Source organism: Leptosomus discolor, chromosome 7 (genome assembly GCF_034619465.1).
Source record: "Leptosomus discolor isolate bLepDis1 chromosome 7, bLepDis1.hap2, whole genome shotgun sequence".
Classification (NCBI taxonomy): domain Eukaryota; kingdom Metazoa; phylum Chordata; class Aves; order Leptosomiformes; family Leptosomidae; genus Leptosomus; species Leptosomus discolor.
In genome coordinates, this window is record NC_141397.1 from 36,656,144 (window position 1) to 36,673,961 (window position 17,818).

The window sequence follows — 17,818 nt, forward strand, 5'->3', positions numbered from 1 at the left end:
CGGTGGTGGCGGGGGTCCGGGGGCGGGTCGGCGTGGCCCGTTGCCCCGCTGCGTGTGTTGGTGGGACCGTACGTCAGGGTGGGAAGGCGTTGTCGGTGAGGCGAAAGAGGTGTTGCTGGGACAGGGTGGTGTTGGGCGTGCCGGATTGGTGCGGGTGCGAGTGCTGGAGGTTGTGGTGGCGGGGGCGCGGGCACGGGAACTGGAAGCGGGCCCCTGTGATGTTGTAGGTCAGGGTGGGTTGTGGGTGGAGGTGTCCCGAGAGGGCTGTTGGCGGGACAGGGGCTGCCTACGGCCATACCACCCTGAGAACGCCCGATCTCGTCTGATCTCGGAAGCTAAGCAGGGTCGGGCCCGGTTAGTACTTGGATGGGAGACCGCCTGGGAATACCGGGTGCTGTAGGCTTTTGGTGCTGGCTGGGGGGTCCTTTGGGCGCGCGGGGGTCCCCGTTTTGCTGTTGAGGTGACGCGGCGGAGCAGTTGTGGGTGGTCGTGCGTGCGGGTGTTGCTGTGGGCGGTGGCGGCGGGGGTCCGGGGGCGGGTCGGCGTGGCCCGTTGCCCCGCTGCGTGTGTTGTTGGGGCCGTTCGTCAGGGTGGGATGGTGTTTTTGGTGAGGCGAGGGGGGTGTTGAGTGCGCGGGATCGATGCGGGCGCGAGTGCTGGTGGTGGTGGTGCCGCGGGCGAGGACACGGGAAGAGGGCCCCTGTGATGTTGTAGGTCAGGGTGGGTTGTGGGTGGAGGTGTCCCGAGAGGGCTGTTGGCGGGACGGGGGCTGCCTACGGCCATACCACCCTGAGAACGCCCGATCTCGTCTGATCTCGGAAGCTAAGCAGGGTCGGGCCCGGTTAGTACTTGGATGGGAGACCGCCTGGGAATACCGGGTGCTGTAGGCTTTTGGTGCTGGCTGGGGGGTCCTTTGGGCGCGCGGGGGTCCCCGTTTTGCTGTTGAGGTGACGCGGCGGAGCAGTTGTGGGTGGTCGTGCGTGCGGGTGTTGCTGTGGGCGGTGGCGGCGGGGGTCCGGGGGCGGGTCGGCGTGGCCCGTTGCCCCGCTGCGTGTGTTGTTGGGGCCGTTCGTCAGGGTGGGATGGTGTTTTTGGTGAGGCGAGGGGGGTGTTGAGTGCGCGGGATCGATGCGGGCGCGAGTGCTGGTGGTGGTGGTGCCGCGGGCGAGGACACAGGAAGAGGGCCCCTGTGATGTTGTAGGTCAGGGTGGGTTGTGGGTGGAGGTGTCCCGAGAGGGCTGTTGGTGGGACAGGGGCTGCCTACGGCCATACCACCCTGAGAACGCCCGATCTCGTCTGATCTCGGAAGCTAAGCAGGGTCGGGCCCGGTTAGTACTTGGATGGGAGACCGCCTGGGAATACCGGGTGCTGTAGGCTTTTGGTGCTGGCTGGGGGGTCCTTTGGGCGCGCGGGGGTCCCCGTTTTGCTGTTGAGGTGACGCGGCGGAGCAGTTGTGGGTGGTCGTGCGTGCGGGTGTTGCTGTGGGCGGTGGCGGTGGGGGTCCGGGGGCGGGTCGGCGTGGCCCGTTGCCCCGCTGCGTGTGTTGTTGGGGCCGTTCGTCAGGGTGGGATGGTGTTTTTGGTGAGGCGAGGGGGGTGTTGAGTGCGCGGGATCGATGCGGGCGCGAGTGCTGGTGGTGGTGGTGCCGCGGGCGAGGACACGGGAAGAGGGCCCCTGTGATGTTGTAGGTCAGGGTGGGTTGTGGGTGGAGGTGTCCCGAGAGGGCTGTTGGCGGGACGGGGGCTGCCTACGGCCATACCACCCTGAGAACGCCCATTCTCGTCTGATCTCGGAAGCTAAGCAGGGTCGGGCCCGGTTAGTACTTGGATGGGAGACCGCCTGGGAATACCGGGTGCTGTAGGCTTTTGGTGCTGGCTGGGGGGTCCTTTGGGCGCGCGGGGGTCCCCGTTTTGCTGTTGAGGTGACGCGGCGGAGCAGTTGTGGGTGGTCGTGCGTGCGGGTGTTGCTGTGGGCGGTGGCGGCGGGGGTCCGGGGGCGGGTCGGCGTGGCCCGTTGCCCCGCTGCGTGTGTTGGTGGGACCGTACGTCAGGGTGGGAAGGCGTTGTCGGTGAGGCGAAAGAGGTGTTGCTGGGACAGGGTGGTGTTGGGCGTGCCGGATTGGTGCGGGTGCGAGTGCTGGAGGTTGTGGTGGCGGGGGCGCGGGCACGGGAACTGGAAGCGGGCCCCTGTGATGTTGTAGGTCAGGGTGGGTTGTGGGTGGAGGTGTCCCGAGAGGGCTGTTGGCGGGACAGGGGCTGCCTACGGCCATACCACCCTGAGAACGCCCGATCTCGTCTGATCTCGGAAGCTAAGCAGGGTCGGGCCCGGTTAGTACTTGGATGGGAGACCGCCTGGGAATACCGGGTGCTGTAGGCTTTTGGTGCTGGCTGGGGGGTCCTTTGGGCGCGCGGGGGTCCCCGTTTTGCTGTTGAGGTGACGCGGCGGAGCAGTTGTGGGTGGTCGTGCGTGCGGGTGTTGCTGTGGGCGGTGGCGGCGGGGGTCCGGGGGCGGGTCGGCGTGGCCCGTTGCCCCGCTGCGTGTGTTGTTGGGGCCGTTCGTCAGGGTGGGATGGTGTTTTTGGTGAGGCGAGGGGGGTGTTGAGTGCGCGGGATCGATGCGGGCGCGAGTGCTGGTGGTGGTGGTGCCGCGGGCGAGGACACGGGAAGAGGGCCCCTGTGATGTTGTAGGTCAGGGTGGGTTGTGGGTGGAGGTGTCCCAAGAGGGCTGTTGGCGGGACGGGGGCTGCCTACGGCCATACCACCCTGAGAACGCCCGATCTCGTCTGATCTCGGAAGCTAAGCAGGGTCGGGCCCGGTTAGTACTTGGATGGGAGACCGCCTGGGAATACCGGGTGCTGTAGGCTTTTGGTGCTGGCTGGGGGGTCCTTTGGGCGCGCGGGGGTCCCCGTTTTGCTGTTGAGGTGACGCGGCGGAGCAGTTGTGGGTGGTCGTGCGTGCGGGTGTTGCTGTGGGCGGTGGCGGCGGGGGTCCGGGGGCGGGTCGGCGTGGCCCGTTGCCCCGCTGCGTGTGTTGTTGGGGCCGTTCGTCAGGGTGGGATGGTGTTTTTGGTGAGGCGAGGGGGGTGTTGAGTGCGCGGGATCGATGCGGGCGCGAGTGCTGGTGGTGGTGGTGCCGCGGGCGAGGGCAGGGGAAGAGGGCCCCTGTGATGTTGTAGGTCAGGGTGGGTTGTGGGTGGAGGTGTCCCGAGAGGGCTGTTGGTGGGACAGGGGCTGCCTACGGCCATACCACCCTGAGAACGCCCGATCTCGTCTGATCTCGGAAGCTAAGCAGGGTCGGGCCCGGTTAGTACTTGGATGGGAGACCGCCTGGGAATACCGGGTGCTGTAGGCTTTTGGTGCTGGCTGGGGGGTCCTTTGGGCGCGCGGGGGTCCCCGTTTTGCTGTTGAGGTGACGCGGCGGAGCAGTTGTGGGTGGTCGTGCGTGCGGGTGTTGCTGTGGGCGGTGGCGGTGGGGGTCCGGGGGCGGGTCGGCGTGGCCCGTTGCCCCGCTGCGTGTGTTGTTGGGGCCGTTCGTCAGGGTGGGATGGTGTTTTTGGTGAGGCGAGGGGGGTGTTGAGTGCGCGGGATCGATGCGGGCGCGAGTGCTGGTGGTGGTGGTGCCGCGGGCGAGGACACGGGAAGAGGGCCCCTGTGATGTTGTAGGTCAGGGTGGGTTGTGGGTGGAGGTGTCCCGAGAGGGCTGTTGGCGGGATGGGGGCTGCCTACGGCCATACCACCCTGAGAACGCCCATTCTCGTCTGATCTCGGAAGCTAAGCAGGGTCGGGCCCGGTTAGTACTTGGATGGGAGACCGCCTGGGAATACCGGGTGCTGTAGGCTTTTGGTGCTGGCTGGGGGGTCCTTTGGGCGCGCGGGGGTCCCCGTTTTGCTGTTGAGGTGACGCGGCGGAGCAGTTGTGGGTGGTCGTGCGTGCGGGTGTTGCTGTGGGCGGTGGCGGCGGGGGTCCGGGGGCGGGTCGGCGTGGCCCGTTGCCCCGCTGCGTGTGTTGGTGGGACCGTACGTCAGGGTGGGAAGGCGTTGTCGGTGAGGCGAAAGAGGTGTTGCTGGGACAGGGTGGTGTTGGGCGTGCCGGATTGGTGCGGGTGCGAGTGCTGGAGGTTGTGGTGGCGGGGGCGCGGGCACGGGAACTGGAAGCGGGCCCCTGTGATGTTGTAGGTCAGGGTGGGTTGTGGGTGGAGGTGTCCCGAGAGGGCTGTTGGCGGGACAGGGGCTGCCTACGGCCATACCACCCTGAGAACGCCCGATCTCGTCTGATCTCGGAAGCTAAGCAGGGTCGGGCCCGGTTAGTACTTGGATGGGAGACCGCCTGGGAATACCGGGTGCTGTAGGCTTTTGGTGCTGGCTGGGGGGTCCTTTGGGCGCGCGGGGGTCCCCGTTTTGCTGTTGAGGTGACGCGGCGGAGCAGTTGTGGGTGGTCGTGCGTGCGGGTGTTGCTGTGGGCGGTGGCGGCGGGGGTCCGGGGGCGGGTCGGCGTGGCCCGTTGCCCCGCTGCGTGTGTTGTTGGGGCCGTTCGTCAGGGTGGGATGGTGTTTTTGGTGAGGCGAGGGGGGTGTTGAGTGCGCGGGATCGATGCGGGCGCGAGTGCTGGTGGTGGTGGTGCCGCGGGCGAGGACACAGGAAGAGGGCCCCTGTGATGTTGTAGGTCAGGGTGGGTTGTGGGTGGAGGTGTCCCGAGAGGGCTGTTGGCGGGACAGGGGCTGCCTACGGCCATACCACCCTGAGAACGCCCGATCTCGTCTGATCTCGGAAGCTAAGCAGGGTCGGGCCCGGTTAGTACTTGGATGGGAGACCGCCTGGGAATACCGGGTGCTGTAGGCTTTTGGTGCTGGCTGGGGGGTCCTTTGGGCGCGCGGGGGTCCCCGTTTTGCTGTTGAGGTGACGCGGCGGAGCAGTTGTGGGTGGTCGTGCGTGCGGGTGTTGCTGTGGGCGGTGGCGGTGGGGGTCCGGGGGCGGGTCGGCGTGGCCCGTTGCCCCGCTGCGTGTGTTGTTGGGGCCGTTCGTCAGGGTGGGATGGTGTTTTTGGTGAGGCGAGGGGGGTGTTGAGTGCGCGGGATCGATGCGGGCGCGAGTGCTGGTGGTGGTGGTGCCGCGGGCGAGGACACGGGAAGAGGGCCCCTGTGATGTTGTAGGTCAGGGTGGGTTGTGGGTGGAGGTGTCCCGAGAGGGCTGTTGGCGGGACGGGGGCTGCCTACGGCCATACCACCCTGAGAACGCCCGATCTCGTCTGATCTCGGAAGCTAAGCAGGGTCGGGCCCGGTTAGTACTTGGATGGGAGACCGCCTGGGAATACCGGGTGCTGTAGGCTTTTGGTGCTGGCTGGGGGGTCCTTTGGGCGCGCGGGGGTCCCCGTTTTGCTGTTGAGGTGACGCGGCGGAGCAGTTGTGGGTGGTCGTGCGTGCGGGTGTTGCTGTGGGCGGTGGCGGCGGGGGTCCGGGGGCGGGTCGGCGTGGCCCGTTGCCCCGCTGCGTGTGTTGTTGGGGCCGTTCGTCAGGGTGGGATGGTGTTTTTGGTGAGGCGAGGGGGGTGTTGAGTGCGCGGGATCGATGCGGGCGCGAGTGCTGGTGGTGGTGGTGCCGCGGGCGAGGGCAGGGGAAGAGGGCCCCTGTGATGTTGTAGGTCAGGGTGGGTTGTGGGTGGAGGTGTCCCGAGAGGGCTGTTGGCGGGACGGGGGCTGCCTACGGCCATACCACCCTGAGAACGCCCGATCTCGTCTGATCTCGGAAGCTAAGCAGGTTCGGGCCCGGTTAGTACTTGGATGGGAGACCGCCTGGGAATACCGGGTGCTGTAGGCTTTTGGTGCTGGCTGGGGGGTCCTTTGGGCGCGCGGGGGTCCCCGTTTTGCTGTTGAGGTGACGCGGCGGGGCAGTTGTGGGTGGTCGTGCGTGCGGGTGTTGCTGTGGGCGGTGGCGACGGGGGTCCGGGGGCGGGTCGGCGTGGCCCGTTGCCCCGCTGCGTGTGTTGTTGGGGCCGTTCGTCAGGGTGGGATGGTGTTTTTGGTGAGGCGAGAGGGGTGTTGAGTGCGCGGGATCGATGCGGGCGCGAGTGCTGGTGGTGGTGGTGCCGCGGGCGAGGACACAGGAAGAGGGCCCCTGTGATGTTGTAGGTCAGGGTGGGTTGTGGGTGGAGGTGTCCCGAGAGGGCTGTTGGCGGGACAGGGGCTGCCTACGGCCATACCACCCTGAGAACGCCCGATCTCGTCTGATCTCGGAAGCTAAGCAGGGTCGGGCCCGGTTAGTACTTGGATGGGAGACCGCCTGGGAATACCGGGTGCTGTAGGCTTTTGGTGCTGGCTGGGGGGTCCTTTGGGCGCGCGGGGGTCCCCGTTTTGCTGTTGAGGTGACACGGCGGAGCAGTTGTGGGTGGTCGTGCGTGCGGGTGTTGCTGTGGGCGGTGGCGGCGGGGGTCCGGGGGCGGGTCGGCGTGGCCCGTTGCCCCGCTGCGTGTGTTGTTGGGGCCGTTCGTCAGGGTGGGATGGTGTTTTTGGTGAGGCGAGGGGGGTGTTGAGTGCGCGGGATCGATGCGGGCGCGAGTGCTGGTGGTGGTGGTGCCGCGGGCGAGGGCAGGGGAAGAGGGCCCCTGTGATGTTGTAGGTCAGGGTGGGTTGTGGGTGGAGGTGTCCCGAGAGGGCTGTTGGCGGGACAGGGGCTGCCTACGGCCATACCACCCTGAGAACGCCCGATCTCGTCTGATCTCGGAAGCTAAGCAGGGTCGGGCCCGGTTAGTACTTGGATGGGAGACCGCCTGGGAATACCGGGTGCTGTAGGCTTTTGGTGCTGGCTGGGGGGTCCTTTGGGCGCGCGGGGGTCCCCGTTTTGCTGTTGAGGTGACGCGGCGGAGCAGTTGTGGGTGGTCGTGCGTGCGGGTGTTGCTGTGGGCGGTGGCGGTGGGGGTCCGGGGGCGGGTCGGCGTGGCCCGTTGCCCCGCTGCGTGTGTTGTTGGGGCCGTTCGTCAGGGTGGGATGGTGTTTTTGGTGAGGCGAGGGGGGTGTTGAGTGCGCGGGATCGATGCGGGCGCGAGTGCTGGTGGTGGTGGTGCCGCGGGCGAGGGCACGGGAAGAGGGCCCCTGTGATGTTGTAGGTCAGGGTGGGTTGTGGGTGGAGGTGTCCCGAGAGGGCTGTTGGCGGGACAGGGGCTGCCTACGGCCATACCACCCTGAGAACGCCCGATCTCGTCTGATCTCGGAAGCTAAGCAGGGTCGGGCCCGGTTAGTACTTGGATGGGAGACTGCCTGGGAATACCGGGTGCTGTAGGCTTTTGGTGCTGGCTGGGGGGTCCTTTGGGCGCGCGGGGGTCCCCGTTTTGCTGTTGAGGTGACGCGGCGGGGCAGTTGTGGGTGGTCGTGCGTGCGGGTGTTGCTGTGGGCGGTGGTGGCGGGGGTCCGGGGGCGGGTCAGCGTGGCCCGTTGCCCCGCTGCGTGTGTTGGTGGGACCGTACGTCAGGGTGGGAAGGCGTTGTCGGTGAGGCGAAAGAGGTGTTGCTGGGACAGGGTGGTGTTGGGCGTGCCGGATCGATGCGGGCGCGAGTGCTGGAGGTTGTGGTGGCGGGGGCGCGGGCGAGGGCACGGGAAGAGGGCCCCTGTGATGTTGTAGGTCAGGGTGGGTTGTGGGTGGAGGTGTCCCGAGAGGGCTGTTGGCGGGACAGGGGCTGCCTACGGCCATACCACCCTGAGAACGCCCGATCTCGTCTGATCTCGGAAGCTAAGCAGGGTCGGGCCCGGTTAGTACTTGGATGGGAGACCGCCTGGGAATACCGGGTGCTGTAGGCTTTTGGTGCTGGCTGGGGGGTCCTTTGGGCGCGCGGGGGTCCCCGTTTTGCTGTTGAGGTGACACGGCGGAGCAGTTGTGGGTGGTCGTGCGTGCGGGTGTTGCTGTGGGCGGTGGCGGCGGGGGTCCGGGGGCGGGTCGGCGTGGCCCGTTGCCCCGCTGCGTGTGTTGTTGGGGCCGTTCGTCAGGGTGGGATGGTGTTTTTGGTGAGGCGAGGGGGGTGTTGAGTGCGCGGGATCGATGCGGGCGCGAGTGCTGGTGGTGGTGGTGCCGCGGGCGAGGGCAGGGGAAGAGGGCCCCTGTGATGTTGTAGGTCAGGGTGGGTTGTGGGTGGAGGTGTCCCGAGAGGGCTGTTGGCGGGACGGGGGCTGCCTACGGCCATACCACCCTGAGAACGCCCGATCTCGTCTGATCTCGGAAGCTAAGCAGGGTCGGGCCCGGTTAGTACTTGGATGGGAGACCGCCTGGGAATACCGGGTGCTGTAGGCTTTTGGTGCTGGCTGGGGGGTCCTTTGGGCGCGCGGGGGTCCCCGTTTTGCTGTTGAGGTGACGCGGCGGAGCAGTTGTGGGTGGTCGTGCGTGCGGGTGTTGCTGTGGGCGGTGGCGGTGGGGGTCCGGGGGCGGGTCGGCGTGGCCCGTTGCCCCGCTGCGTGTGTTGTTGGGGCCGTTCGTCAGGGTGGGATGGTGTTTTTGGTGAGGCGAGGGGGGTGTTGAGTGCGCGGGATCGATGCGGGCGCGAGTGCTGGTGGTGGTGGTGCCGCGGGCGAGGGCACGGGAAGAGGGCCCCTGTGATGTTGTAGGTCAGGGTGGGTTGTGGGTGGAGGTGTCCCGAGAGGGCTGTTGGCGGGACAGGGGCTGCCTACGGCCATACCACCCTGAGAACGCCCGATCTCGTCTGATCTCGGAAGCTAAGCAGGGTCGGGCCCGGTTAGTACTTGGATGGGAGACCGCCTGGGAATACCGGGTGCTGTAGGCTTTTGGTGCTGGCTGGGGGGTCCTTTGGGCGCGCGGGGGTCCCCGTTTTGCTGTTGAGGTGACACGGCGGGGCAGTTGTTGGTGGTCGTGCGTGCGGGTGTTGCTGTGGGCGGTGGCGGCGGGGGTCCGGGGGCGGGTCGGCGTGGCCCGTTGCCCCGCTGCGTGTGTTGGTGGGACCGTACGTCAGGGTGGGAAGGCGTTGTCGGTGAGGCGAAAGAGGTGTTGCTGGGACAGGGTGGTGTTGGGCGTGCCGGATCGATGCGGGCGCGAGTGCTGGAGGTTGTGGTGGCGGGGGCGCGGGCGAGGGCACGGGAAGAGGGCCCCTGTGATGTTGTAGGTCAGGGTGGGTTGTGGGTGGAGGTGTCCCGAGAGGGCTGTTGGCGGGACAGGGGCTGCCTACGGCCATACCACCCTGAGAACGCCCGATCTCATCTGATCTCGGAAGCTAAGCAGGGTCGGGCCCGGTTAGTACTTGGATGGGAGACCGCCTGGGAATACCGGGTGCTGTAGGCTTTTGGTGCTGGCTGGGGGGTCCTTTGGGCGCGCGGGGGTCCCCGTTTTGCTGTTGAGGTGACGCGGCGGGGCAGTTGTGGGTGGTCGTGCGTGCGGGTGTTGCTGTGGGCGGTGGCGACGGGGGTCCGGGGGCGGGTCGGCGTGGCCCGTTGCCCCGCTGCGTGTGTTGTTGGGGCCGTTCGTCAGGGTGGGATGGTGTTTTTGGTGAGGCGAGAGGGGTGTTGAGTGCGCGGGATCGATGCGGGCGCGAGTGCTGGTGGTGGTGGTGCCGCGGGCGAGGGCACGGGAAGAGGGCCCCTGTGATGTTGTAGGTCAGGGTGGGTTGTGGGTGGAGGTGTCCCGAGAGGGCTGTTGGCGGGACAGGGGCTGCCTACGGCCATACCACCCTGAGAACGCCCGATCTCGTCTGATCTCGGAAGCTAAGCAGGGTCGGGCCCGGTTAGTACTTGGATGGGAGACCGCCTGGGAATACCGGGTGCTGTAGGCTTTTGGTGCTGGCTGGGGGGTCCTTTGGGCGCGCGGGGGTCCCCGTTTTGCTGTTGAGGTGACGCGGCGGGGCAGTTGTGGGTGGTCGTGCGTGCGGGTGTTGCTGTGGGCGGTGGTGGCGGGGGTCCGGGGGCGGGTCGGCGTGGCCCGTTGCCCCGCTGCGTGTGTTGGTGGGACCGTACGTCAGGGTGGGAAGGCGTTGTCGGTGAGGCGAAAGAGGTGTTGCTGGGACAGGGTGGTGTTGGGCGTGCCGGATTGGTGCGGGTGCGAGTGCTGGAGGTTGTGGTGGCGGGGGCGCGGGCACGGGAACTGGAAGCGGGCCCCTGTGATGTTGTAGGTCAGGGTGGGTTGTGGGTGGAGGTGTCCCGAGAGGGCTGTTGGCGGGACAGGGGCTGCCTACGGCCATACCACCCTGAGAACGCCCGATCTCGTCTGATCTCGGAAGCTAAGCAGGGTCGGGCCCGGTTAGTACTTGGATGGGAGACCGCCTGGGAATACCGGGTGCTGTAGGCTTTTGGTGCTGGCTGGGGGGTCCTTTGGGCGCGCGGGGGTCCCCGTTTTGCTGTTGAGGTGACGCGGCGGAGCAGTTGTGGGTGGTCGTGCGTGCGGGTGTTGCTGTGGGCGGTGGCGGCGGGGGTCCGGGGGCGGGTCGGCGTGGCCCGTTGCCCCGCTGCGTGTGTTGTTGGGGCCGTTCGTCAGGGTGGGATGGTGTTTTTGGTGAGGCGAGGGGGGTGTTGAGTGCGCGGGATCGATGCGGGCGCGAGTGCTGGTGGTGGTGGTGCCGCGGGCGAGGACACGGGAAGAGGGCCCCTGTGATGTTGTAGGTCAGGGTGGGTTGTGGGTGGAGGTGTCCCGAGAGGGCTGTTGGCGGGACGGGGGCTGCCTACGGCCATACCACCCTGAGAACGCCCGATCTCGTCTGATCTCGGAAGCTAAGCAGGGTCGGGCCCGGTTAGTACTTGGATGGGAGACCGCCTGGGAATACCGGGTGCTGTAGGCTTTTGGTGCTGGCTGGGGGGTCCTTTGGGCGCGCGGGGGTCCCCGTTTTGCTGTTGAGGTGACGCGGCGGAGCAGTTGTGGGTGGTCGTGCGTGCGGGTGTTGCTGTGGGCGGTGGCGGCGGGGGTCCGGGGGCGGGTCGGCGTGGCCCGTTGCCCCGCTGCGTGTGTTGTTGGGGCCGTTCGTCAGGGTGGGATGGTGTTTTTGGTGAGGCGAGGGGGGTGTTGAGTGCGCGGGATCGATGCGGGCGCGAGTGCTGGTGGTGGTGGTGCCGCGGGCGAGGACACGGGAAGAGGGCCCCTGTGATGTTGTAGGTCAGGGTGGGTTGTGGGTGGAGGTGTCCCGAGAGGGCTGTTGGCGGGACGGGGGCTGCCTACGGCCATACCACCCTGAGAACGCCCATTCTCGTCTGATCTCGGAAGCTAAGCAGGGTCGGGCCCGGTTAGTACTTGGATGGGAGACCGCCTGGGAATACCGGGTGCTGTAGGCTTTTGGTGCTGGCTGGGGGGTCCTTTGGGCGCGCGGGGGTCCCCGTTTTGCTGTTGAGGTGACGCGGCGGAGCAGTTGTGGGTGGTCGTGCGTGCGGGTGTTGCTGTGGGCGGTGGCGGCGGGGGTCCGGGGGCGGGTCGGCGTGGCCCGTTGCCCCGCTGCGTGTGTTGGTGGGACCGTACGTCAGGGTGGGAAGGCGTTGTCGGTGAGGCGAAAGAGGTGTTGCTGGGACAGGGTGGTGTTGGGCGTGCCGGATTGGTGCGGGTGCGAGTGCTGGAGGTTGTGGTGGCGGGGGCGCGGGCACGGGAACTGGAAGCGGGCCCCTGTGATGTTGTAGGTCAGGGTGGGTTGTGGGTGGAGGTGTCCCGAGAGGGCTGTTGGCGGGACAGGGGCTGCCTACGGCCATACCACCCTGAGAACGCCCATTCTCGTCTGATCTCGGAAGCTAAGCAGGGTCGGGCCCGGTTAGTACTTGGATGGGAGACCGCCTGGGAATACCGGGTGCTGTAGGCTTTTGGTGCTGGCTGGGGGGTCCTTTGGGCGCGCGGGGGTCCCCGTTTTGCTGTTGAGGTGACGCGGCGGAGCAGTTGTGGGTGGTCGTGCGTGCGGGTGTTGCTGTGGGCGGTGGCGGCGGGGGTCCGGGGGCGGGTCGGCGTGGCCCGTTGCCCCGCTGCGTGTGTTGGTGGGACCGTACGTCAGGGTGGGAAGGCGTTGTCGGTGAGGCGAAAGAGGTGTTGCTGGGACAGGGTGGTGTTGGGCGTGCCGGATCGATGCGGGCGCGAGTGCTGGAGGTTGTGGTGGCGGGGGCGCGGGCGAGGGCACGGGAAGAGGGCCCCTGTGATGTTGTAGGTCAGGGTGGGTTGTGGGTGGAGGTGTCCCGAGAGGGCTGTTGGCGGGACAGGGGCTGCCTACGGCCATACCACCCTGAGAACGCCCGATCTCATCTGATCTCGGAAGCTAAGCAGGGTCGGGCCCGGTTAGTACTTGGATGGGAGACCGCCTGGGAATACCGGGTGCTGTAGGCTTTTGGTGCTGGCTGGGGGGTCCTTTGGGCGCGCGGGGGTCCCCGTTTTGCTGTTGAGGTGACGCGGCGGGGCAGTTGTGGGTGGTCGTGCGTGCGGGTGTTGCTGTGGGCGGTGGCGACGGGGGTCCGGGGGCGGGTCGGCGTGGCCCGTTGCCCCGCTGCGTGTGTTGTTGGGGCCGTTCGTCAGGGTGGGATGGTGTTTTTGGTGAGGCGAGAGGGGTGTTGAGTGCGCGGGATCGATGCGGGCGCGAGTGCCGGTGGTTGTGGTGCCGCGGGCGAGGGCACGGGAAGAGGGCCCCTGTGATGTTGTAGGTCAGGGTGGGTTGTGGGTGGAGGTGTCCCGAGAGGGCTGTTGGCGGGACAGGGGCTGCCTATGGCCATACCACCCTGAGAACACCTGATCTCGTCTGATCTCGGAAGGTAAGCAGGGTCGGGCCCGGTTAGTACTTGGATGGGAGACCGCCTGGGAATACCGGGTGCTGTAGGCTTTTGGTGCTGGCTGGGGGGTCCTTTGGGCGCGCGGGGGTCCCCGTTTTGCTGTTGAGGTGACGCGGCGGAGCAGTTGTGGGTGGTCGTGCGTGCGGGTGTTGCTGTGGGCGGTGGCGGCGGGGGTCTGGGAGCGGGTCGGCGTGGCCCGTTGCCCCGCTGCGTGTGTTGTTGGGGCCGTTCGTCAGGGTGGGATGGTGTTTTTGGTGAGGCGAGAGGGGTGTTGAGTGCGCGGGATCGATGCGGGCGCGAGTGCTGGTGGTGGTGGTGCCGCGGGCGAGGGCACGGGAAGAGGGCCCCTGTGATGTTGTAGGTCAGGGTGGGTTGTGGGTGGAGGTGTCCCGAGAGGGCTGTTGGCGGGACAGGGGCTGCCTACGGCTAACCACCCTGAGAACGCCCGATCTCGTCTGATCTCGGAAGCTAAGCAGGGTCGGGCCCGGTTAGTACTTGGATGGGAGACCGCCTGGGAATACCGGGTGCTGTAGGCTTTTGGTGCTGGCTGGGGGGTCCTTTGGGCGCGCGGGGGTCCCCGTTTTGCTGTTGAGGTGACGCGGCGGGGCAGTTGTGGGTGGTCGTGCGTGCGGGTGTTGCTGTGGGCGGTGGTGGCGGGGATCCGGGGGCGGGTCGGCGTGGCCCGTTGCCCCGCTGCGTGTGTTGGTGGGGCGACTCGTCAGGGTGGGAGGGCGTTGTCGGTGAGGCAAGATGGATGTTGCGGGTACTAGGGTGTGTTGGGTGTGTGTGCTCAGTACGGGTGTAGGTGCGAGTCCTCGTTTTGGTGTTGCCAGAGGAAGTGGGCCCGTCTTTTGCTTTATGTCCAGTTCGAGTGGTGGTATCATGAGAGGGCTGTTGGCGGGACAGTGGCTTCCCATGGCCATGCCACCCTGAGAACACCTGATCTTGTCTTATCTCAGAAGCTAAGCAGGGTTCGGCCTCATTAGTACTTGAATGGGAGACTGCTGGAATACCGTGTGGTTTAGGGGTTTTTTAGTTCATTGTTTTCTCCATATATTGATTTTCCATATTTTTCGGGGCACGGGGTTTTTTTTTTCTTTTGTTGTTGATAGAGATCTAGTTTTTCATGTTTTTTCTAGAAGAGCTCTTTGATCTCTACAACAGTGTTTTTAATTAAATTCTGTATATATACTTTTTTCTTCATTATTATTAATAATTCTGCGTCCTTTCATCTTCCATTGTCTTTCCATTGTGCATGTGCAGCCAAAGCTGGGAGGCAGCATAACCAGAGCTGTCCATGGAATTTTCCATACCTTCTCTTTCTCTCCCCATTTTTCGTGACATAATGCTGATGCTGTAGCGGTTTTATCTCTACACTTTACTTTTTTATTTCACTGTTCACTAAAGTGTCTTTTTTTTTTCCATTTTCTGTTCTTTTTGCTCATTTATCTTGTGCATACACATTTTCATCATTCACCGGCAGGAACCCACATTTCGCAGGTGTCTCTCTTGTTTGGGTACCTGCTTGGGAGTTGCTTTGTTTGATGATACCACTTTTTTTCATGGTGCCACAATGTCCTTATAGTTCCTGTGGCACAACCACCCCAGAACCTGCTCTTAGCTCACCTGTTGCGTGCGGATGCCATCGGGGCACCATGCACTAGGCTGAAATCCTGTGGGTGTCTGCCAGGGGCCGCGCCATGCTCTGGAATGCCCACTGCAGTATCCCGTCCCAGGCACCCTGCGGGACATGCCTGGGGGGTCACTCTCCCTCTCCATCCTACTCCCTGCCCCCCGAGGTGTCCTGGCTCTCCTCACCTCGCCCACTGCCTGACGTCACCCTGTGGGTCGCACCAGAGAACTGGTCCTCTGTGGACAGACTCTGCCTGTTGGATTCCCCCCCAACCCCCTGCAAGTGCCATACCTCACCCAGGAGCGCATCGAGCTCATCCCTGCTTGGCACAGGGTCACTGCCAGGGAAAACATCCTCTGCCTGCGGGAGGAGACATGTCCTGCCATTTTTCCTGCCTGTCCTCTGCCTGCACCCCTTAGGGTCAGGGCTGGTGACCAGGTTCAGCCCCTCACTTGGTGCAGCCTCAGCTCGTGACCCCTCCAGCAGAGCTTCACCACCTCACCTCCAGCCGCAGTTGGCCCATGCCTCCCCCAGCCCATTTCCCTCACTCCCCCACCTCATCACGTGCTTCACACACACCACTGCCACCTACCCCGGCCCATTTCCGTCCACCAGGGCCAGGCACTGGTTGTACTAACCTTTGCTGCCTGTAGTGAGTGGTCACTGGCTGCTGCCGTGCTCTCCAGGCTGCCTGTGTCTGGGGTGTCTGCGCAGGATGTGCAGAGCAGCAGCCCCCTACAACCAACAGGGGGGATGCAGACCATCAGTGCAGCACTCCTCTGGGGGACGATTTAAGGCTGGGATGTGGGGGATGATGGGGGCTGTGGGAACTCACCCAGGGTCCCTGCCAGGCACGGGGCAGTGTTGGGGTGCAGGGATCCGGGTGAAGCAGCGGCCACAGATGCTCCCATCACCTCCGCCTCGCTGGGCACTGCACACCTCCTCCCCTGGGATCTCGGGGGGTTGCTCCGCAGCCATGTCCGCCTCCCGCGGCTGGCCCAGCTCTGCCACACTTGCCACACAGGAGCTGCAGCGCCATGTCCCGCTGCAAAGCCAGAGCAGGGTGTTGAGGGACAGCCGCGAGGGGGCACCAGGGGTCCCTGTGACACCCCAGGGCTCACCTGGGGACACAGGGCAGTGGAGGCACCAAGCAAGCAAGGTGGAAGGCCCTGGGGCAGCCGTCACAGCAGATGAGCTCCCCGCCGTCACTGCAGACTGCACACTCATCCTCGTTCTCCTGCCACGGGGCAGTGGGCAGGGGGTCACCCTCACCACTCCTCAGGGGGCACCAGCAGACAGCCTGCACCCATGGCTGTGGCAGGGCTCGCGCTGGCAGGGGCCCCCATCACCCACCGCCCCCTTGGCCTTTACCTTCATGTCACCCACACCAAACCCACCAACCCCTTTCCGTCTGTTCCAGGGCAGGGGGGGATGTAGCCCGGTGACCCCCGTCAGCAGAGCCCTGGATTGCCTGTGCTCAGCCAGGCCAAAGGGACATGCCAGGGATATCCTGATGGCCCCCAGCTCACCAGGTGCCTATCGGGGCCTTGATATGCTGGGACTCACCTGGTGGGGTACAGGGTCTTGGCTGTGCACGGTGGGCACGGGCAGCCGGCCCTGGGTGTATACTCGGGGCTCCCTGCTCTGTGGGCGAGACAGGAGAGATGTTTGGGGAAGCTGCTGGGATACCCTGGTGTGGGGGGACACCCCCAGGCCATGGCTATGCTGCCAGGCAGGGACAATCCCCCACCAGAGCCTCAGACAGCTGCAAAAGGCAGGGTGAAAGTGGGTGGCTGGGGGGTCTGTACACTGTGGGATGCCTTAGGTTGGGCAATGAGCTTCAGGCTGCGGCTCCTGCTCCTGGCCCCTGGCTCCTTGCAGGCAGACGGGGTGTATGCTTCATCCCTGGCTTTGTTGCCTGTCTTGGAGTTGCCTGCAAGAGAGGCTGAGAATGGCTCCAGCGGGGCCCCCTCCCTGCAACCCCCCTGCCTGGGGAGCTTCCGCTGGGTGTGGGGGGGCATGTCAGATTCTGAATTTGTGGGCAAAATTGCGTACAACACCAGCTGCACCTACCCGGCTCCAGCACGTGTTTGATGGGGATGCCCTCAATGGCTCCGTGGGTGACGGGCACCTCGCTGCCTGCCACAGCCACTGCTCTCTGCATTGAGGCGGCCACCGCCTGGAGGGCTGTGGGCAGGGGGGCGACTCAGCGGGACAGGCAGCCCTCCGCCCTCCCCTGCAGGCAAAGAGGGTGCACAGCAGATGCTGCCCTGGGGGGTTCAGCACTCACCTCCAGTACGAGAGGTGTGGGAGCCATCCGCACCCTCCAAGTTCTTCATCGTCTTTGCCTTCGCCAAGGGCCCTGCAGGTTTGTGAGGGTGGACATCAGGGGGCACAGCACCCTGCCGCACCTTGGTGTACCCTGCTGCACCTTGGTGTGTCCCCCCCCAGCACCCCACCCCATCCCACTCTCGATCTCCGTACTGGGGCTGGTGGTGTGCCGCAGGGAGGGCTGTGTGGCTTGGGCCCCATTCTGCTCCTCGGGGGCTTTCCTCTTGCTTGGGGGTCTGTGCGGGGCCGGCACCATGGGACTGGGAGAGAGGCGCCTGCTGCGACGTTGCTGCCCCAGTTCCACCTCTGCAAAGGAGACCGGGGGGGGGGGGGGGGGGGGGCGGGGGGGGAACGACAGGCACAGCCACCCTTCGGTGTCACCCCTGCCTGCCAGCAGACCCTGGGGGCACCGGTCCCCTGTCTGTCTGTCCCCCTCCTACCTCTGGGGAAGGTGCCATGGAGGGGCCGGAGCCGGGTGTACCGCTCCAAGTTGTAGTCCTTGAAGAGAACGGCCCAGAAGTTGCGGACGGCAGCAGCATCGCAACCCAGCAGCCAGGTCAGCAGTGCATGGAAGGCACGGTGGGAGCCCTCCCGCTCCGTCCGGCTCAGTGTCTCCTGTCAGTGCCACCGTGGCCCGTTGGCACACGTCCCAGTGTCACCAGCTGGCCCCAGTCCCTGCAGCACAGACATTCTCTCCTACCTGGCGGCCTCACCTTGAAGACATGCTCGGGGACGACATCATGGTCGGCCAGGCCGTGCAGCAGTGGGAAAACATCGTCCACTGCCATGGCAATCTCAGTGCGGTGCAGCTTCAGCAGGTGCCGCAGGTCCTCCTCACCCCCCAGCCCTGCCATGCTGCAGGGACACTGCTGGGGCCAAACAGCCCACCCCAACGCTCCCCTTTAATAAGCCCTGGCTGCCGACAGCAGGAACCTCGTCAGGATCCTGCAGCCCTACTCATTTTTGTACGAAGCCGTGTAACATGAGATCATCCCTCCCACCGCTGGCTGTCCCCGTGGCATGGCTGGGCTTGCCCCTGCAGTACCATTGCGTCCCCAGCCCTGGCTGGCGGTCAGGCTGCTCCCCAGTCCACAACATCGATGTGACGTTAGCTGCCGCTGCTGGTGAAGGACGCCCAACCCCGTGGCGAC

General features: G+C 65.8%; 1 protein-coding gene and 27 non-coding genes across 28 annotated transcripts; 27 read left to right on the plus strand and 1 right to left on the minus strand.

Moving 5' to 3' along the window:
* The first annotated feature begins 284 nt into the window (after nt 1-284).
* LOC147415219 (5S ribosomal RNA) lies at nt 285-403 on the plus strand. Its single transcript, XR_015183629.1, has one exon. It is a non-coding gene; the product is annotated as a 5S ribosomal RNA (ribosomal RNA).
* Nucleotides 404-771: 368 nt separating this feature from the next.
* LOC147415220 (5S ribosomal RNA) lies at nt 772-890 on the plus strand. Its single transcript, XR_015183630.1, has one exon. It is a non-coding gene; the product is annotated as a 5S ribosomal RNA (ribosomal RNA).
* Nucleotides 891-1,258: 368 nt separating this feature from the next.
* Nucleotides 1,259-1,377, plus strand: LOC147415221 (5S ribosomal RNA). The gene has a single exon (XR_015183631.1). It is a non-coding gene; the product is annotated as a 5S ribosomal RNA (ribosomal RNA).
* A 368-nt stretch (nt 1,378-1,745) lies between these two features.
* On the plus strand, nt 1,746-1,864 carry LOC147415222 (5S ribosomal RNA). The gene has a single exon (XR_015183669.1). It is a non-coding gene; the product is annotated as a 5S ribosomal RNA (ribosomal RNA).
* Nucleotides 1,865-2,257: 393 nt separating this feature from the next.
* LOC147415223 (5S ribosomal RNA) lies at nt 2,258-2,376 on the plus strand. Its single transcript, XR_015183632.1, has one exon. It is a non-coding gene; the product is annotated as a 5S ribosomal RNA (ribosomal RNA).
* A 368-nt stretch (nt 2,377-2,744) lies between these two features.
* Nucleotides 2,745-2,863, plus strand: LOC147415224 (5S ribosomal RNA). The gene has a single exon (XR_015183633.1). It is a non-coding gene; the product is annotated as a 5S ribosomal RNA (ribosomal RNA).
* Nucleotides 2,864-3,231: 368 nt separating this feature from the next.
* LOC147415225 (5S ribosomal RNA) lies at nt 3,232-3,350 on the plus strand. Its single transcript, XR_015183635.1, has one exon. It is a non-coding gene; the product is annotated as a 5S ribosomal RNA (ribosomal RNA).
* Nucleotides 3,351-3,718: 368 nt separating this feature from the next.
* On the plus strand, nt 3,719-3,837 carry LOC147415226 (5S ribosomal RNA). Its single transcript, XR_015183670.1, has one exon. It is a non-coding gene; the product is annotated as a 5S ribosomal RNA (ribosomal RNA).
* A 393-nt stretch (nt 3,838-4,230) lies between these two features.
* LOC147415227 (5S ribosomal RNA) lies at nt 4,231-4,349 on the plus strand. Its single transcript, XR_015183636.1, has one exon. It is a non-coding gene; the product is annotated as a 5S ribosomal RNA (ribosomal RNA).
* Nucleotides 4,350-4,717: 368 nt separating this feature from the next.
* Nucleotides 4,718-4,836, plus strand: LOC147415228 (5S ribosomal RNA). Its single transcript, XR_015183637.1, has one exon. It is a non-coding gene; the product is annotated as a 5S ribosomal RNA (ribosomal RNA).
* Nucleotides 4,837-5,204: 368 nt separating this feature from the next.
* On the plus strand, nt 5,205-5,323 carry LOC147415229 (5S ribosomal RNA). The gene has a single exon (XR_015183638.1). It is a non-coding gene; the product is annotated as a 5S ribosomal RNA (ribosomal RNA).
* Nucleotides 5,324-5,691: 368 nt separating this feature from the next.
* LOC147415230 (5S ribosomal RNA) lies at nt 5,692-5,810 on the plus strand. The gene has a single exon (XR_015183662.1). It is a non-coding gene; the product is annotated as a 5S ribosomal RNA (ribosomal RNA).
* A 368-nt stretch (nt 5,811-6,178) lies between these two features.
* Nucleotides 6,179-6,297, plus strand: LOC147415231 (5S ribosomal RNA). Its single transcript, XR_015183639.1, has one exon. It is a non-coding gene; the product is annotated as a 5S ribosomal RNA (ribosomal RNA).
* Nucleotides 6,298-6,665: 368 nt separating this feature from the next.
* LOC147415232 (5S ribosomal RNA) lies at nt 6,666-6,784 on the plus strand. Its single transcript, XR_015183640.1, has one exon. It is a non-coding gene; the product is annotated as a 5S ribosomal RNA (ribosomal RNA).
* Nucleotides 6,785-7,152: 368 nt separating this feature from the next.
* Nucleotides 7,153-7,271, plus strand: LOC147415233 (5S ribosomal RNA). The gene has a single exon (XR_015183659.1). It is a non-coding gene; the product is annotated as a 5S ribosomal RNA (ribosomal RNA).
* Nucleotides 7,272-7,664: 393 nt separating this feature from the next.
* Nucleotides 7,665-7,783, plus strand: LOC147415234 (5S ribosomal RNA). Its single transcript, XR_015183641.1, has one exon. It is a non-coding gene; the product is annotated as a 5S ribosomal RNA (ribosomal RNA).
* A 368-nt stretch (nt 7,784-8,151) lies between these two features.
* LOC147415235 (5S ribosomal RNA) lies at nt 8,152-8,270 on the plus strand. Its single transcript, XR_015183642.1, has one exon. It is a non-coding gene; the product is annotated as a 5S ribosomal RNA (ribosomal RNA).
* Nucleotides 8,271-8,638: 368 nt separating this feature from the next.
* On the plus strand, nt 8,639-8,757 carry LOC147415236 (5S ribosomal RNA). Its single transcript, XR_015183643.1, has one exon. It is a non-coding gene; the product is annotated as a 5S ribosomal RNA (ribosomal RNA).
* Nucleotides 8,758-9,150: 393 nt separating this feature from the next.
* LOC147415237 (5S ribosomal RNA) lies at nt 9,151-9,269 on the plus strand. The gene has a single exon (XR_015183680.1). It is a non-coding gene; the product is annotated as a 5S ribosomal RNA (ribosomal RNA).
* Nucleotides 9,270-9,637: 368 nt separating this feature from the next.
* On the plus strand, nt 9,638-9,756 carry LOC147415238 (5S ribosomal RNA). The gene has a single exon (XR_015183644.1). It is a non-coding gene; the product is annotated as a 5S ribosomal RNA (ribosomal RNA).
* A 393-nt stretch (nt 9,757-10,149) lies between these two features.
* On the plus strand, nt 10,150-10,268 carry LOC147415239 (5S ribosomal RNA). The gene has a single exon (XR_015183646.1). It is a non-coding gene; the product is annotated as a 5S ribosomal RNA (ribosomal RNA).
* A 368-nt stretch (nt 10,269-10,636) lies between these two features.
* Nucleotides 10,637-10,755, plus strand: LOC147415240 (5S ribosomal RNA). Its single transcript, XR_015183647.1, has one exon. It is a non-coding gene; the product is annotated as a 5S ribosomal RNA (ribosomal RNA).
* Nucleotides 10,756-11,123: 368 nt separating this feature from the next.
* Nucleotides 11,124-11,242, plus strand: LOC147415241 (5S ribosomal RNA). The gene has a single exon (XR_015183671.1). It is a non-coding gene; the product is annotated as a 5S ribosomal RNA (ribosomal RNA).
* A 393-nt stretch (nt 11,243-11,635) lies between these two features.
* LOC147415242 (5S ribosomal RNA) lies at nt 11,636-11,754 on the plus strand. The gene has a single exon (XR_015183672.1). It is a non-coding gene; the product is annotated as a 5S ribosomal RNA (ribosomal RNA).
* Nucleotides 11,755-12,147: 393 nt separating this feature from the next.
* On the plus strand, nt 12,148-12,266 carry LOC147415243 (5S ribosomal RNA). The gene has a single exon (XR_015183699.1). It is a non-coding gene; the product is annotated as a 5S ribosomal RNA (ribosomal RNA).
* Nucleotides 12,267-12,634: 368 nt separating this feature from the next.
* Nucleotides 12,635-12,753, plus strand: LOC147415244 (5S ribosomal RNA). The gene has a single exon (XR_015183661.1). It is a non-coding gene; the product is annotated as a 5S ribosomal RNA (ribosomal RNA).
* Nucleotides 12,754-13,121: 368 nt separating this feature from the next.
* Nucleotides 13,122-13,239, plus strand: LOC147415245 (5S ribosomal RNA). The gene has a single exon (XR_015183673.1). It is a non-coding gene; the product is annotated as a 5S ribosomal RNA (ribosomal RNA).
* A 1,124-nt stretch (nt 13,240-14,363) lies between these two features.
* AIRE (autoimmune regulator) lies at nt 14,364-17,521 on the minus strand. Its single transcript, XM_086468410.1, has 12 exons — nt 17,381-17,521; nt 17,108-17,282; nt 16,821-16,973; nt 16,627-16,698; nt 16,410-16,523; nt 16,145-16,269; nt 15,903-15,980; nt 15,458-15,573; nt 15,172-15,381; nt 14,975-15,071; nt 14,628-14,696; nt 14,364-14,444 (listed from the first exon to the last, which is right to left on the minus strand). Exons 1-12 carry the CDS (start codon nt 17,519-17,521, stop codon nt 14,364-14,366), a joined length of 1,431 nt encoding a protein of 476 aa, XP_086324536.1.
* Nucleotides 17,522-17,818: the final 297 nt, after the last annotated feature.